This window comes from Pongo abelii, chromosome 5 (assembly GCF_028885655.2).
Source record: "Pongo abelii isolate AG06213 chromosome 5, NHGRI_mPonAbe1-v2.0_pri, whole genome shotgun sequence".
NCBI classification, from domain to species: domain Eukaryota; kingdom Metazoa; phylum Chordata; class Mammalia; order Primates; family Hominidae; genus Pongo; species Pongo abelii.
Window position 1 is genome coordinate 31,788,689 of NC_071990.2, and position 14,954 is coordinate 31,803,642.

Consider the following 14,954-nt stretch of genomic DNA (forward strand, 5'->3'; position numbering starts at 1 on the left):
AAGAGCCTCCAGGACCTCCAGGTATGGAATACACGGGACGTTTCAGAAGATATGGCCACACACTGGGGCCCTGAGAAGTGAGAGCTTCATGAAAAAAATCAGGGACCCCAGAGTTCCTTGGAAGCCAAGACTGAAACCAGCATTGTGAGTCTCCGGGTCAGAATGAAAGAAGAAGGCCTGCCCCAGTGGGGTCTGTGAATTCCCAGGGGTGATTTCACTCCCCGGGGCTGTCCCAGGCTTGTCCCTGCTACCCCCACCCAGCCTTCCCTGAGGCCTTGAGCCTGCCACCAAGCCCCCAACTCCTTCTCCCCCCAGGGACCAAAACACAGGCCTCAGGACTCAACACAGCTTTTCCCTCCAACCCCGTTTTCTCTCCCTCAAGGACTCAGCTTTCTGAAGCCCCTCCCAGTTCTAGTTCTACCTTTTTCCTGCATCCTGTCTGGAAGTTAGAAGGAAACAGACCACAGACCTGGTCCCCAAAAGAAACAGAGGCAATAGGTTTTGAGGGGCATGGGGACGGGATTCAGCCTCCAGGGTCCTACATATAAATCAGTCACTGGCCCAGAAGACCCCCCTCGGAATCGGAGCAGGGAGGGTGGGGAGTGTGAGGGGTATCCTTGATGCTTATGTGTCCCCAACTTTCCAAATCCCCACCCCCGTGATGGAGAAGAAACCGAGACAGAAGGTGCAGGGCCCACTACCGCTTCCTCCAGATGAGCTCATGGGTTTCTCCACCAAGGAAGTTTTCCGCTGGTTGAATGATTCTTTCCCCGCCCTCCTCTCGCCCCAGGGACATATAAAGGCAGTTGTTTGCACACCCAGCCAGCAGACGCTCCCTCAGCAAGGACAGCAGAGGACCAGCTAAGAGGGAGAGAAGCAACTACAGACCCCCCCTTGAAAACAACCCTCAGACGCCACATCCCCTGACAAGCTGCCAGGCAGGTTCTCTTCCTCTCACATACTGACCCAGGGCTCCACCCTCTCTCCCCTGGAAAGGACACCATGAGCACTGAAAGCATGATCCGGGACGTGGAGCTGGCCGAGGAGGCGCTCCCCAAGAAGACAGGGGGGCCCCATGGCTCCAGGCGGTGCTTGTTCCTCAGCCTCGTCTCCTTCCTGATCGTGGCAGGCGCCACCACGCTCTTCTGCCTGCTGCACTTTGGAGTGATCGGCCCCCAGAGGGAAGAGGTGAGTGCCTTGCCAGCCTTCATCCATTCTCCCACCCAAGGGGAAATGGAGACACAAGAGAGGGAGAGAGATGGGATGGGTGAAAGATGTGCGCTGATAGGGAGGGATGGAGAGAAAAAAACGTGGAAATGTGGAGAAAGATGGGGATGCAGAAAGAGATGTGGCAAGAGATGGGGAAGAGAGAGAGAGAGATGGAGAGACAGGATGTCTGGCACATAGAAGGTGCTCACTAAGTGTGTTTGGAGTGAATGAATGAATGAATGAATGAACAAGCAGATATATAAATAAGATATGGAGACAGATGTGGTGTGTGAGCAGAGAGATGGGGGAAGAAACAAGTGATATGAATAAACATGGTGAGACAGAAAGAGAGCGGAAAATATGACAGCTAAGGAGAAAGATGGGGGAGACAAGGAGAGATGAAGATAGGGTGTCTGGCACACAGAAGACACTCAGTGAAAGAGTTGTTGAATGCCTGGAGGGTGAATACGCAGATGAATGGAGAGAGAAAACCAGACACCTCAGGGCTAAGAGCGCAGGCCAGACAGGCAGCCAGCTGTTCCTCCTTTAAGGGTGACTCCCTCGATGTTAACCATTCTCCTTCTCCCCAACAGTTCCCCAAGGACCTCTCTCTAATCAGCCCTCTGGCCCAGGCAGTCAGTAAGTGTCTCCAAACCTCTTTCCTAATTCTGGGTTTGGGTTTGGGGGTAGGGTTAGTACCGGTATGGAAGCAGTGGGGGAAATTTAAAGTTTTGGTCTTGGGGGAGGATGGATGGAGGTGAAAGTAGGGGGTATTTTCTAGGAAGTTTAAGGGTCTCAGCTTTTTCTTTTCTCTCTCCTCTTCAGGATCATCTTCTCGAACCCCGAGTGACAAGCCTGTAGCCCATGTTGTAGGTAAGAGCTCTGAGGATGTGTCTTGGAAATTGGAGGGCTAGGATTTGGGGGTTGAAGCCCAGCTGAGGGTAGGCAGAACTTGGAGACAATGTGAGAAGGACTCGCTGAGCTCAAGGGAAGGGTGGAGGAACAGCACAGGCCTTAGGGGGATACTCAGAACGTCATGGCCAGGTGGGATGTGGGATGACACACAGAGGGGACAGGAACCGGATGTGGGGTGGGCAGAGCTCAAGGGCCAGGATGTGGAGAGTGAACCGACATGGCCACACTGACTCCCCTCTCCCTCTCTCCCTCCCTCCAGCAAACCCTCAAGCTGAGGGGCAGCTCCAGTGGCTGAACCGCCGGGCCAATGCCCTCCTGGCCAATGGCGTGGAGCTGAGAGATAACCAGCTGGTGGTGCCATCAGAGGGCCTGTACCTCATCTACTCCCAGGTCCTCTTCAAGGGCCAAGGCTGCCCCTCCACCCATGTGCTCCTCACCCACACCATCAGCCGCATCGCCGTCTCCTACCAGACCAAGGTCAACCTCCTCTCTGCCATCAAGAGCCCCTGCCAGAGGGAGACCACAGAGGGGGCTGAGGCCAAGCCCTGGTATGAGCCCATCTATCTGGGAGGGGTCTTCCAGCTGGAGAAGGGTGATCGACTCAGCGCTGAGATCAATCTGCCCAACTATCTCGACTTTGCCGAGTCTGGGCAGGTCTACTTTGGGATCATTGCCCTGTGAGGACGACAAACATCCATCCTTCCCAAACGCCTCCCCTGCCCCAATCCCTTTATTATCCCCTCCTTCAGACACCCTCAACCTCTTCTGGCTCAAAAAGAGAATTAGGGGCTTAGGGTCGGAACCCAAGCTTAGAACTTTAAGCAACACCACCACCACTTCGAAACCTGGGATTCAGGAACGTGTGGCCTGCACAGTGAAGTGCTGGCAACCACTAAGAATTCAAACTGGGGCCTCCAGAACTCACTGGGGCCTACAGCTTTGATCCCTGACATCTGGAATCTGGAGATCAGGGAGCCTTTGGTTCTGGCCAGAATGCTGCAGGACTTGAGAAGACCTCACCTAGAAATTGACACAGGTGGACCTTGGGCCTTCCTCTCTCCAGATGTTTCCAGACTTCCTTGAGACACGGAGCCCAGCCCTCCCCATGGAGCCAGCTCCCTCTATTTATGTTTGCACTTGTGATTATTTATTATTTATTTATTATTTATTTATTTACCGATGAATGTATTTATTTGAGAGGTCGGGGTATCCTGGGGGACCCAATGTAGGAGCTGCCTTGGCTCAGACATGTTTTCTGTGAAAACGGAGCTGAACAATAGGCTGTTCCCACGTAGCCCCCTGGCCTCTGTGCCTTCTTTTGATTATGTTTTTTAAAATATTTATCGGATTAAGTTGTCTAAACAATGCTGATTTGGTGACCAACTGTCACTCATTGCTGAGCCTCTGCTCCCCAGGGGAGTTGTGTCTGTAATCGCCCTACTATTCAGTGGCGAGAAATAAAGTTTGCTTAGAAAAGAAACACGGTCTCCTTCTTGGAATTAATTCTGCATCTGCCTCTTCTTGTGGGTGGGAAGAAGCTCCCTAAGTCCTCTCTCCACAGGCTTTAAGATCCCTCGGACCCAGTCCCATCCTTAGACTCCTAGGGCCCTGGAGACCCTACATAAACAAAGCCCAACAGAATATTCCCCATCCCCCAGGAAACAAGAGCCTGAACCTAATTACCTCTCCCTCAGGGCATGGGAATTTCCAACTCTGGGAATTCCAATCCTTGCTGGGAAAATCCTGCAGCTCAGGTGAGATTTCCGGCTGTTGCAGCTGGCCAGCCGTCTGGAGAGAGCTGGGGAGGAGCCACATTCTCAGGTACCTGAATCACACAGCCAAGGGACTTCCAGAGATTCGGGTGTCTAGGCTTCAAATCACCCTGTCCTAACTCTGCAACCTGAACCAGCCACTTAACCTATCTATCCAATGGAGATAGGAATGTCCACCACACATAGGGCATGTGAGAGAAGGCCTGACCTCCATCAGAGGACCTCACTCAGCCCTTGGCACAGTGGGCACTTAGTGAATTCTGGCTTACTTCCTTCAACCAGTTTCCAGCTGTTCTATCCCCTTCCATTCTCTCAGTGGGTGAAGTCGAAGAGACTGAGGACAATAAAGAACAAGGAACCAAACCGCTGGATGTGGTGGCATGCACCTGTAATCCCACCACTTTGCGAGGCCAAGATGAGAGGATCACTTGAACCCAGGAGTTCGAGAGCAACCTGGGCAACATAGTGAGATTCTGTCTCTGTTTTTTAAAAAAGAATGAAACATAGGAATAAGATGTGGGTGAAGGACTCACATGCCGGCTTGGTCCCACTGGTCTTTGTGGTGAAGGAGGGGAGAGGTGAGAGGTGGTTGATCTGGAAAGAGAAAAGCACCTCCTCCCTGGATGAAGGCTCTTCTGGAAAGAGTCAGAGACAAATAAGGGTGGGGCGCAGTGGCTCATGCCTGTTATCCCAGCACTTTGGGAGGCTGAGGTGGGAGGATCACTTGAGCCCACTAGTTCAAGATCAGCCTGTGCAACATAGCAAGACCTTGTTTCTACAAAAAAATTAAAAATTAATCAGGTGTAGTGCTGCATGCCTGTAATCCTAGCTCCTCAGGAGGCTGAGGCAGGAGGATCACTCAAGCCCAGGAGTCTGAGGTTACAGTAAGCTATGATCATGCCACTGTACCCCCGTCTGGGTGACAGAACGAGACCCTGTCTCAAAAAATAATAATTCCAAAAACAAATATGGAGACAGAAATTGAGCCCCCCAAGACTGGGAGTCCCCACTGAGCTCGGAAATTAGGCTTTACCTCCAGCCCTGGGGTGCCAGGCAGGAGAAAACCGTGTGGTAGGCTGAGGGGATAGGGTGACCCATTGGGGTGACCTAGATAGGGCCTTGGGTCACCCTCTGCCTCCTCCAGCCTGTGGCTGAAAGTCAGTCATGAAGTAATGGGGGACACTGTTACTCATCCCAGAAGCACCCACACTTACTCACTTTTGGGAAGGGGGGACCTAAAGTGTGAAAAAAAGGTGAGGATTTTCCGCCTCACCGTAAATGGGACACCCTAAGTGGGGCATCGGTTTTTCCTCCTCCCCAGAACTTCCTGGTGTTTTCAGGCACCACAGGCTCCTTCCTGCCATCCCCATCTCTCTCTAATATTCTCCCCTTCTTTCTCCTTCAGCCTCCTCCCCTTCAGACCCCGTGAGCCTTGAATTAAGCTCCTTGGAGGAGAAGAGTTGACTGTGGGGTAGGAGACAGACAGGCCTTCAGGCAGCTCTAGGGGGAGAAGTGCGGGGCCCCTCCAGGCTTCATTCCTCTGTCATGATAGGGGCTTACTCTGCTGCTGGGCCTTTCTGAGTGGTGCTTGCTGTGCTCTGTAATGACCCCTCTCACTGCTGGGGGGGACCCGAGAGAAAAGAGTGTGGTGCAGAGTCTGGTTGGGACCATGTGGCCCTGAAAATCAGGATGCCTGGAGAAGCTTCGGAGTTTGAGGAGTCCCCCTTCCTCCCACCCTCCAACTGGACTAATGGTGGGGCCTGGCCACTCAGAGGCAAGGAGGGGGTGGGACAGGCAGACCATCATCCCTAGGAGCAAAGGCCATACATTGTGTTGTGATGAATTGTTTCAAGCAACCAGAAGAGTACTGAGAATATTTAACCCACACCCGTGCACCCACCCTGAATTAAGACGTGTGTCGCAACTCAGCATCTTTATCGGCAGCACTGAAGCTTTCCATTCTTTATTTTCATCAGGCTCAAAATCAATTTCCAAACAGTCTCCTACATTTTTCCCACTGCCATGGGGTCCTGGGCGTCCGGGCCCCCAATATTCACGCACTCGCACCACGCACTCATATTCCCTCACCCCACCATCACGGCCCCAAAGAAGGTCTTCCCTCTCGCGAAGTCCACCATATCGGGGTGACTGATGTTGACGTACACCCTCTCGCCCCTCCGGAGCTGCACCAGGCCGCCGAACCCCACGCTCGTGTACCAGAGAGGCCCGTACCCTTGCCTCCTGGCCGGGTCCAGCACGGGAGTCACGGTCTCGGCGCCCTCGAGCAGCAGCTCAGGAGTGCCCGGCCCGTAGGCGCCCCCCGCCCGGTACAGAGAGCTGCGCAGCGTGACCGAGCGGCCCTGGGGGTCCCCGCCGCCAGGGGGCGCCCGGCCCCGGTAGCCGACGAGACAGTAGAGGTAATAGAGGCCGTCCTGCGGGAGCGCCAGCCCCTCGGCGTCCGAGAACTGCGTCCCGCTCGTCAGAAACGCCTGTTCCTTCGTCGCCTCCCAGCCTAGCCCCTGCCCCTTCAGCGGAGCGCCTGCGGAGACACGGGCCCACGCGCTCTTGGGAATGCGATCCTAAAGGCTTGGGACTTCTGGGGGAGTGGCGGCTTTTAGCCCCTGCGGAAGCCAAGCCGGGCCGGGGGAGGGGGGATGGTGCTGTTTCTGGGATGAGTGCGAGTTGGGGGCCGAGAGAACATGGATGTGGGGTGCAGAACGCTGTGGTGGGGACCTCCAGGCCGGCTTTTGCTTGCACCGGAGGGAAGAAGAAACTACACTTCGAGGACGAGCGGAAGGGTGGGCACGAGCGGCAAAAGGTCGTGAAGCGGGTGGGAAACCGAGCACTGGAATCATGGAGCCGAAGGACTCTGGGCGAGCAGAACTGGAACCTTCGGATTATTTACACTCTTATTCAGGTCTTGGAGGTCCTTACCTATGAGGTGGGCAGCTGGGAGCCCGGGACTGAGATCTGTTTCTGGCTCCTCCTCCGGCAGCTTCTGAAACCCTGGAAGGGGCAAAGAGTCCACGATTGGGGCCAGGGCAGCCACCCATGCAGGCTACCCTTGAGAGGACAGGGCGCAGGGATGGAGAGCCTGGATTCCTAGAGGAAGAGGTATCTGGGGACGCAGCCGGGAGCTGGGAGCCCCTGAGGGGCTGAAGCGGGGAAGGAGAGACAGTCTGCTCTTACCCAGTTCTTGCTGGGCCTGTGCCCCGGGGTCAGCCGTCTCCATTACCTGGTTGGGTGGGGTCACAGTGCCCAGAGTTCAGATTCAGCTCATGTCACCCCTACCCCTCTGAAAATGGACCCAAGCTGCAGGCCTGGGGTTTCTCCCACCAGCACCATCCCCAACACACACCTCCCTAGAAGGGAGAACAAGCAAGGCATAGGTACTTGGGCAGAGAAACAGATGTGCCTCGGGAAGAGGAGAGGAGACACAAGGGGCTTATGTCAGGACACAAGCACAACATCACAGGAACATGGAAAGAGAGTCAGCAAAGAGACGAGACATCCCCACCAGGGACAGCCGAGCCAGCTGAGCCAGAGGGGGCAAAGACCACAGGCACAACCAGAGGGAGCTAAGCACCCGCAAGACACAGCTCTCCACCAGGGCCTGTTGCAGCCACTCACCAGTCCTCCCTGATCCTGGGGCACTAAAGCCAGCACAGCCAGGACAGTGATAGGCACCGCCAGCAACAAGGTCACCAGAGAAGTGGCTCCTGCCACAGCTAGCAGGAGGGAACCCCTCCCCTGGAGCCTCCCGCCCCTGCCCTCCAGCCCCAGTGCCCCCATTGAGACTGAACCAGAGCCAGAGCAGGGGGCTTTCATACCTCAGGGACGGGGCCACCCCCTCCCTGTAGACCTGCACACCTGGCTGGGACTTTCCGCACACCCCTGCTCCCCTCACCCAGCTTCCTGTTTACCCAGAGCTGGGGTGGGGCAGCTGGATGCCTGGGTTCTCTGAACTGGGGAAGAAGTTGGCGTAGGGAGACAGGCTCTCAGGGTGGAACCAAAGGGGTCTTTAGACATCTTCTGACTCAGCAGAGAGGGAAACTGAGGCCCAGGGAGGGAAGGTAGCTTGCAGGAAGCCAGTCAGCAGAGCTGAAATGAGAACACAGATCTCCGGGTTTCCAGTGTGGTTTGCATTCTTCTATACCCTCAAGGTAGGTGCTGGAGGAAGAGCTGATCCCGTCTCTGAGGTCAAGGGCTGGACTAGGACAAGGACTGGATCTTGAGGGATGGATGTCTGGGTTCCCTGAGAAGAACTGATTCCCATACTGGGCTGACCTCCTCCCATTCCCTTGCTCATCTCCAGCCCCCTGTGCTGAGTGAGAAGGGGAGAGGTAAGCCTTAGCCTCACCACTGACTACTGACTCACTGAGGAGGGATGGAAATGGAGCTTTACCTCCCTTGCTACAAAAAGTAAAGACAGATGGACGAGGCGTACTCCCATCCTCAGAGAGCTTCGAAGTCTACAATGAGCCCTATCCATTAGTAGGTGCTTACTAAATGTTTATACATAAATGAATAAAAGGACAAACAAATGCAGGAATAACCAAAACAAAGCAGCAAGGACCACATGAATGGTAGATGCAGGCAGCATGAGTGGTTAAGAGTCAAGGGAGGAGCCGGGGTGGTGGCTTATACCTGTAATCCCAGCACTTTGGGAGGCTGAGGCAGGTGGATTACTTGAGGTCAGGAGTTCGAGACCAGCCTGGCCAACATGGTGAAACCCTGTCTCTACTAAAGATACCAAAAGTTAGCCGGGCGTGGTGGCACGTGCCTGTAATTCCAGCTACACAGGAGGCTGAGGCAGGAGAATCACTTAAACCTGGGAGGCAGAGGTTGCAGTGAGCCAAGATTGCGCCATTGCACTCCAGCCTGGGCGACAGGCTGAGACTCTGTCTCAAAAAAAAACACAAAAAACAAAAAAAGAGTCAAGGGAAGAAAGACCAGGTCCGAGGAAGCTGGAAGTGGCTCCAATCATCTCCCCTTCTTGGTAACATCTCTATGTGTTTCCGTAATACTAATAATGATATAGCTGACCCACAAAATGCACTTAGCATGTGTATGCCACTGATTTATACACTTTAATAATTTTTTTTTTGAGACAGGGTCTTGCTATGTCACCCAGACTGGAATGCAATGGCAGGATCATGGCTCACTGCAGCCTTGACCTCCCAGGCTCTATGGATTCACCCACCTCAGCCTCCTGAATAGCTGGGACTATAGGCACATGCCACTATGCCTAGCTAATTTTTGTATTTTTTGTAGAGATGGATTTTTGCCACATTGCCCAGGCTGCGCTCAAACTCCTCGACTCACGTGATCTGCCCGTGTTGGCCTCCTAAAGTGCTGGGATTACAAGCATGAGCCATCATGCCCAGCCAATAATTATAATCCTGACAAAAACCCTAAGAGGAAACTGAGGCACAGAGAGGTTAAGAAACTTATGGAGCTCACAGAGTCAGTGGCAGAACCAGGATTTGAAACCAAGCATCTGACTCCAGAGCCTTGATGACAAGACAGTTTAAAAACTGAATACTGAGGCTGGGCGCAATGGCTCATGCCTGTAATCCCAGCACTTTGGGAGGCCAAAGAAGGTGGATCACCTGAGGTCAGGAGTTCGAGACCAGCCTGGCCAACATGGTGAAACCCCGTCTCTACTAAAAATATAAAAATTAGCGGGGCGTGGTGGCAGGCGCCTTTAATTCCAGCTACTTGGGAGGCTGAGGCAGGAGAATCACTTGAACCCAGGAGGCAGAAGTTGCAGTGAGCCAAAATCATGCCATTGCACTCCAGCCTGGGTGACAAGAACAAGACTCTGTCTTAAAAACAAAAACAAACAAACAAAACAGTACTAGGCCAGGCGAGGTGGCTCACGCCTATAATCCCAGCACTTTAGGAGACCAAGGCAGGTGGATCACTTGAGGTCAAGAGTTTGAGACCAGCCTGGCCAACATGGTGAAACCCCTTCTCCATTAAAAATACAAAAATTAGCTGGGCGTGGTGGCACAAACCTGTAGTCCCAGCTACTTGGGAGGCTGAGGCAGGAGAATCGCTTGTACCCAGAAGGCAGAGGTTGCAGTGAGCCAAGATCACACCACCGGACTCCAGCCTGGGTGACAGAGCAAGACTCTGTCTCAAAAAAAAAAGAGTACTGACTTGAGATTTGTATGTAAAATTTGCCTTCCTCAGGCCAGAAAAGAAATGGAGAAATAAATACTGAACTCCAGTCAATGTTAAGCTTCTGAAGGGTTTAGATGTAAAATGTACTGATATTTGTAATTTTGAAAGATATTTAAAAGTGAGATGGATTGATAAATATGTGATAAAGCAAATAAAAAATGTTAATAGAGCCAGGTGCAGTGGCCCACTCATATAATTCCAGCACTTTGGGAGGCTAAGGTGGAAAGATTGCTTGAGACCAGGAGTTCAAGACCAGCCTGGGCAACATAGTAAGACCCCATTTCTACAAAGCCTCATGTGGTAGCTGGTGTCTGTAGTCCTAGCTACTCAGAAGGCTAAGTTGGGAGGATCTCTGAGCCCAGGAATTCAAGGCTGCAGTGAGCTATGATTTCACCACTGCACTTCAGGCTCAGTGACAGAGTGAGACCCCATCTCAAAAACAAAACAAAACAAAAAATGTTAATAGTAGCATCTAGGTGTTAAGAATATGTTCACTGTACAATTATTCTCATTTCACCCTATGTTTGTACTTTTTAATAATAAAATGTAAAAAAAACAAAACAAACAAACAAAAAACCCTGAATATTATTCAGCATAGGGAACATGGAGGATGGGGAGAAGGGTGGGGGAGGAAGTAGAAGGTTCTTGAATTTGGAAGGGGAAATGCAAATTAATATGGACTCACCCAGGCACCAAATCTCCTCCTCACCCCTTGCCTTACAGGCGCTCCCCAGTCTTCGTCCTCCTCAAGGAGTGGATGTGCAATCCTCCAGCACCCATCTCCTTCTCCATCACAGTGCCACTAAGAAGCCTTCACCCAGGTCTCTCCAGAGAGCCTCAGGCCGCTGCCTTTACTTAGTTCTGTGTTCAATGCCAGAATGCTGCCTCCTACAGGAAGTCCACCTGTATTGCCCACACCTCCTTTCCTGTCACCAACTTGTCACCAACTTTCTGTCCTTGATCTATCCACAGGGCTCATGTAGATCTAGTATGGCTGCCTTTAACTCTCGTGTTTGTTAATCAGACAGCCAAGCAGCCTGCTGCATAGAGCTGCAGAACACCAAGTGGGTCACCAGAACACCAAATATGCCAGAACTCCCAGTCTGAACTGGAGTGGGGTACGTGTGTCCACAGACGTACGCCAAGATTAAGAGGTCTCAACAGATGCAGTGTAAGAGGTAACAGAGAAGAGTTAACCAAGGAAGACGCCTGAAGGAGGTGGGTGTTCGCTGACTAGTGGCAGGATCAGTGAAATGACTGGAGGTGAGGCAGATTACAGCCCTAGCTACAGGCCCAGAAGTTTGAAAAGAAAGATGTTGTAACCCTAACCCTCGAGCCAAACTTCCTCTCCTAACAATGCTGGGGAGGAACCCAGGCTGGGGGAGAAGTTAAAGCCAGACTGAGGAGGGGCAGGAATGTCTGAGGTGGCAACACTTCTCTTCAGCCAGACAGCGCTGGCCAGTTTGGAGTCTGTCCATCCTGCAGGCCACAAGCTCTGGGTAAGCTGGGAATGGGCAGGGACGTTGGTGGAAGGATGGTCACACCCCAGAGCGGGGTGAAGCTAAGATGAGGGGAGGGAGAGTATGGGTTTGAGTTTCCCTGGGCCGTCGAGGAATCCTCTGAGTCTCTGCTCCCCAAAGAAATTAAAGACAATTCATTTCTGTGCCCACGGCCCTTATGACCTCCACCTGGGCTTCTGCTCCCCACCCCCCAGAATTCCTCTTAAACCCAGAAGGGTCCCAGTTTCCAGACCCTAGTCAGTATATCTGGCTCTGGGGTGAAGAGAGCAGCCCCCTCTTCACCCTCAAACAGGAACCAGTGGTTGGAGGGGAGGAAGTGCCTGAGGGGAAGTTATGGGGCCCCAGATACTCCTGCATGCCCCACTTCAGCCCTAGCAGCATCTGCCTGTGGGAAGCAGCTCTCCACACCAGCCAAGGGGGCCCCCACACTCCCGCTCTGCTCTGCGGCTCAGGGAGCAGCCCACCTGCTGGGTGTGCTGATATCACCCTCCCTACTTCCCCCCAGTGCCCACACCCACCCAGGCCCAGGCTCCTTCCCCTCCATCATCCCCTTACCAGCACCTAGAACCATCCAGGGCTAGAAAGTCCCCTCCAAACCACCTGGTCAGCCCAGGGCAGAGGAAAGGGCTGGGCTCTGGAGCTGGGCAAAGCTGGCCTTAAACCCCAGCTCCACCTTTCTGGGATGGGTGACCTAGTAAAGTCCAGGCTTGAATCTCGGGTCTTTACTTGGGCAACGGGCACCATGATACCCTATGTTCTGGGGATTAGCAGTGAGGAATGGAAAGTGCCCAGCTCAGGGTTGGCACATAAGTGAGGCTCCCCAGCCTGGGAACGATTATAACAGAGGGCCCTTCACTTCACAGATGAGGAACTTGAGGCAAGTCACTAGCCCCTGATCATTTCACCTAAAAGAGCAAGGACTAGAGTTCCTGACCTCCAGGCCAGTCCCTGATTCCTGACCTAATGTCACCGAGCAATGATGGTAAAATGAGTAAGTAAAGTGCCTCTTGCATCTGCATAGGGAGGGTCCTGGGAGCTTAGGAAGTGATGGGGAACAGTGATGTATGCAGCTCATGACTAGGTGGACAGGCCTCTGGGGACAGCTGGTGCAGGAGGGAAAGGGACCTCACGGGAGGCCCAGAAACCTGGTAGGAGGTGAGGTATTAAGGTCTGGGATGGAGAAGCTCTGAGGGTATATTTCTCTGCCTCTAAAACTGTTGGAGAGGGAATCTGAGAAAGCTGCAACCAACCAGGAGGCTGGGGTACACTGGAGAGGGAATGGGCTTTCTAACCTTGAGCCCTCTTCCCTGTAGATATATACATCTACGGGGGCCTGGGGCTGGGCGGGCTCCTGCTTCTGGCAGTGGTCCCTCTGTCCGCCTGCCTGTGTTGGCTGCATCGAAGAGGTGAGCGCTGCACTCCCTCCCTCCCCCCGCAGCAGTGCCCCCTGTGCCCCCCACCCACACGCTTTCCCACTGCTTTCCCAGAACACTGCCTGGCCCTGGAGCCACTGGGAGGCCAACAAGGGAATCCACGCCTGCTGGGGTGGGGAGCCCGGGAGGGCCCGGGAGAAGCACAAAGGGTGGGCTGTGCTGAGCTTCTTCTTTTCTTCCAGTAAAGAGACTGGAGAGGAGCTGGGTGAGTCCGGGGACAGGGAAGGGGGAGGGCAAGAGAGATCCTGAGTGGGTGAGTGGGGAGAAGCATGGCTGAGCGCTGAGAGGAGGGTTGGGGACGGGAGACAAGGAGAGAGAAAGTAGGAGCATGAGAGAGGCAGAGAAAATCGAGGCAAGAGAGAAAGAGAAAATGAAACAGAAACCAAGAGAAAAAGTGAGAGAGAGGATAGGAGTGAGAGACAGGGAGAAAATGAGAGTGAGGGAGACACAAAGAGAAGAGCAATGAAAGAGAGAGAGAGAGACAGAGGCTCCAGAATCAGGCACAGTGGCTCACGCCTGTCATTCCAGCTATTGCAAGGCTGAGGCAGGAAGACAGCTTGAGCTCAGGGGTTGAAGACCATCCTGGACAACATAGTGGGACTCTGTCTCCAAAGAGAGAGAGAGAGGTGGGGAGAGAGAGAGAGAGAAAGAGAAGTAAGAAAGGCTGGAGGTGGAAGCAGAACTCACAGAGAAAGATCTGAAGGCATTGCCTCCCATCAGCACCTTCTGTCCTGGTCCCAGGCCCAGGGCTCCTCAGAGCAGGAACTCCACTATGCATCTCTGCAGAGGCTGCCAGTGCCCAGCAGTGAGGGACCTGACCGCAGGCACAGAGACAAGAGAGGCACCAAGGAGGATCCCAGAGCTGACTATGCCTGCATTGCTGAGAACAAACCCACCTGAGCACCCCAGACACCTTCCTCAACCCAGGCGGGTGGACAGGGTCCCCCTGTGGTCCAGGCAGTAAAAACCATGGTCCCCCCACTTCTGTGTCTCAGTCCTCTCAGTCCATCTCGAGCCTCCATTCAAAATGATCATCATCAAAACTTATGTGGCTTTTTGACCTTTGAATAGGGATTTTTTTTTAATTTTTAAAAATTAAAATTAAAAAAAAAAAACACGTGGCTCACCCTTCCACCCACTCTGGGGTCAAATAGTAATTTATTGCATGAATGACAGTGTTCACGGACCCAAGCTCCCCTAACAGCCAGAAGAGGGTATGTGTGGGCCTGGCAGGAAAGGGCAGCTGCCAAGGAGGAGTCATATCTGATCCTTCCCATTTCTCAGGACAATCAGGCTCAGACTCCTGGGACTGGGGGAAGCAGGTGTGCTGAGCTCCCACATGGTGGTGGGAGGGGCCCTGGGACCACAGCCGGAAGCTGTCTTCTTGGACCTTTCCAGGTCAGACCTGGTGGAAGGGAGAGTTCAGAGTTGGGGGAATCCGGAGAGAGTAGATTCGGCATCTGGAGAATGGAGAAGAAAACACTTGAGACTCATAAGGAGGAGTTAGTGGTGGGGCAGATTTATTGGGGTCTTTTGAAGAGGACTAGGGACCTCTGGGGTCTGGAATCACTCCTCAGGGCCCATCTGAGGAGTGGCAGTGTGTTCCCCTGTGACAGTGGCCTGGTCAGAGAGAGGACAGGAGCCGCTCAGTGTCGCAGTCCCAAGGCTCTCCTCTTCCTGGTCTCTGTCCTCCCTCCTCCCACTCTCTTACTGCCCCTCCCATCCCATCCACTATTGCCCCTGGCTCCATTACTCACATTTGCCCTGGTAATAGACGGTGCTGCCCACGGCCACAGAGAGAAAGCTGACAGCATAGAATCCAGCCCGAAGGAGGAGGACTGTACCAGCCCCTAGCTGAGGATGTTCTGCATGGGGCAATGGAGAAGAGGGTTGGGGAAGAAGTGCACACAGGCTCA

At 53.4% G+C, this 14,954-nt stretch overlaps 4 protein-coding genes across 6 annotated transcripts in view; 2 read left to right on the forward strand and 2 right to left on the reverse strand.

The window, feature by feature from the left end:
- The first annotated feature begins 803 nt into the window (after window positions 1-803).
- On the forward strand, window positions 804-3,604 carry TNF (tumor necrosis factor). The gene is made up of 4 exons (XM_002816720.4): window positions 804-1,188; window positions 1,803-1,848; window positions 2,035-2,082; window positions 2,384-3,604. Exons 1-4 carry the CDS (start codon window positions 1,003-1,005, stop codon window positions 2,803-2,805), a joined length of 702 nt encoding a protein of 233 aa, XP_002816766.1. The 5' UTR covers window positions 804-1,002; the 3' UTR covers window positions 2,806-3,604.
- A 2,225-nt stretch (window positions 3,605-5,829) lies between these two features.
- On the reverse strand, window positions 5,830-7,724 carry LTB (lymphotoxin beta). 2 transcript variants are annotated; one of them, XM_002816721.6, is made up of 4 exons: window positions 7,527-7,724; window positions 7,086-7,131; window positions 6,831-6,902; window positions 5,830-6,435 (listed from the first exon to the last, which is right to left on the reverse strand). In XM_002816721.6, exons 1-4 carry the CDS (start codon window positions 7,722-7,724, stop codon window positions 5,981-5,983), a joined length of 771 nt encoding a protein of 256 aa, XP_002816767.4. In that variant the 3' UTR covers window positions 5,830-5,980. The 2 variants fall into 2 exon arrangements, with proteins under 2 accessions (XP_002816767.4, XP_009239930.1); XM_009241655.4 differs by lacking the exon at window positions 7,086-7,131 and having other exon boundaries at window positions 6,303-6,435; window positions 7,527-7,688.
- Window positions 7,634-14,019, forward strand: LST1 (leukocyte specific transcript 1). 2 transcript variants are annotated; one of them, XM_009241658.4, is made up of 5 exons: window positions 7,634-11,584; window positions 12,469-12,596; window positions 12,919-13,011; window positions 13,221-13,243; window positions 13,780-14,019. In XM_009241658.4, exons 2-5 carry the CDS (start codon window positions 12,569-12,571, stop codon window positions 13,936-13,938), a joined length of 303 nt encoding a protein of 100 aa, XP_009239933.1. In that variant the 5' UTR covers window positions 7,634-11,584; window positions 12,469-12,568; the 3' UTR covers window positions 13,939-14,019. The 2 variants fall into 2 exon arrangements, with proteins under 2 accessions (XP_009239933.1, XP_054414680.1); XM_054558705.2 differs by having other exon boundaries at window positions 7,634-11,303.
- Window positions 14,020-14,161: 142 nt separating this feature from the next.
- NCR3 (natural cytotoxicity triggering receptor 3) overlaps window positions 14,162-14,954 on the reverse strand; it is a 31,691-nt gene continuing 30,898 nt past the window's right edge. The window contains exons 4-5 of the mRNA XM_002816722.5: window positions 14,796-14,903; window positions 14,162-14,498 (exon numbers count right to left, since the gene is read on the reverse strand). Of these exons, the coding sequence (XP_002816768.1) occupies window positions 14,461-14,498; window positions 14,796-14,903 (146 nt within the window). The 3' untranslated portion in view covers window positions 14,162-14,460. The remainder of the gene's footprint in view (window positions 14,499-14,795; window positions 14,904-14,954) is intronic.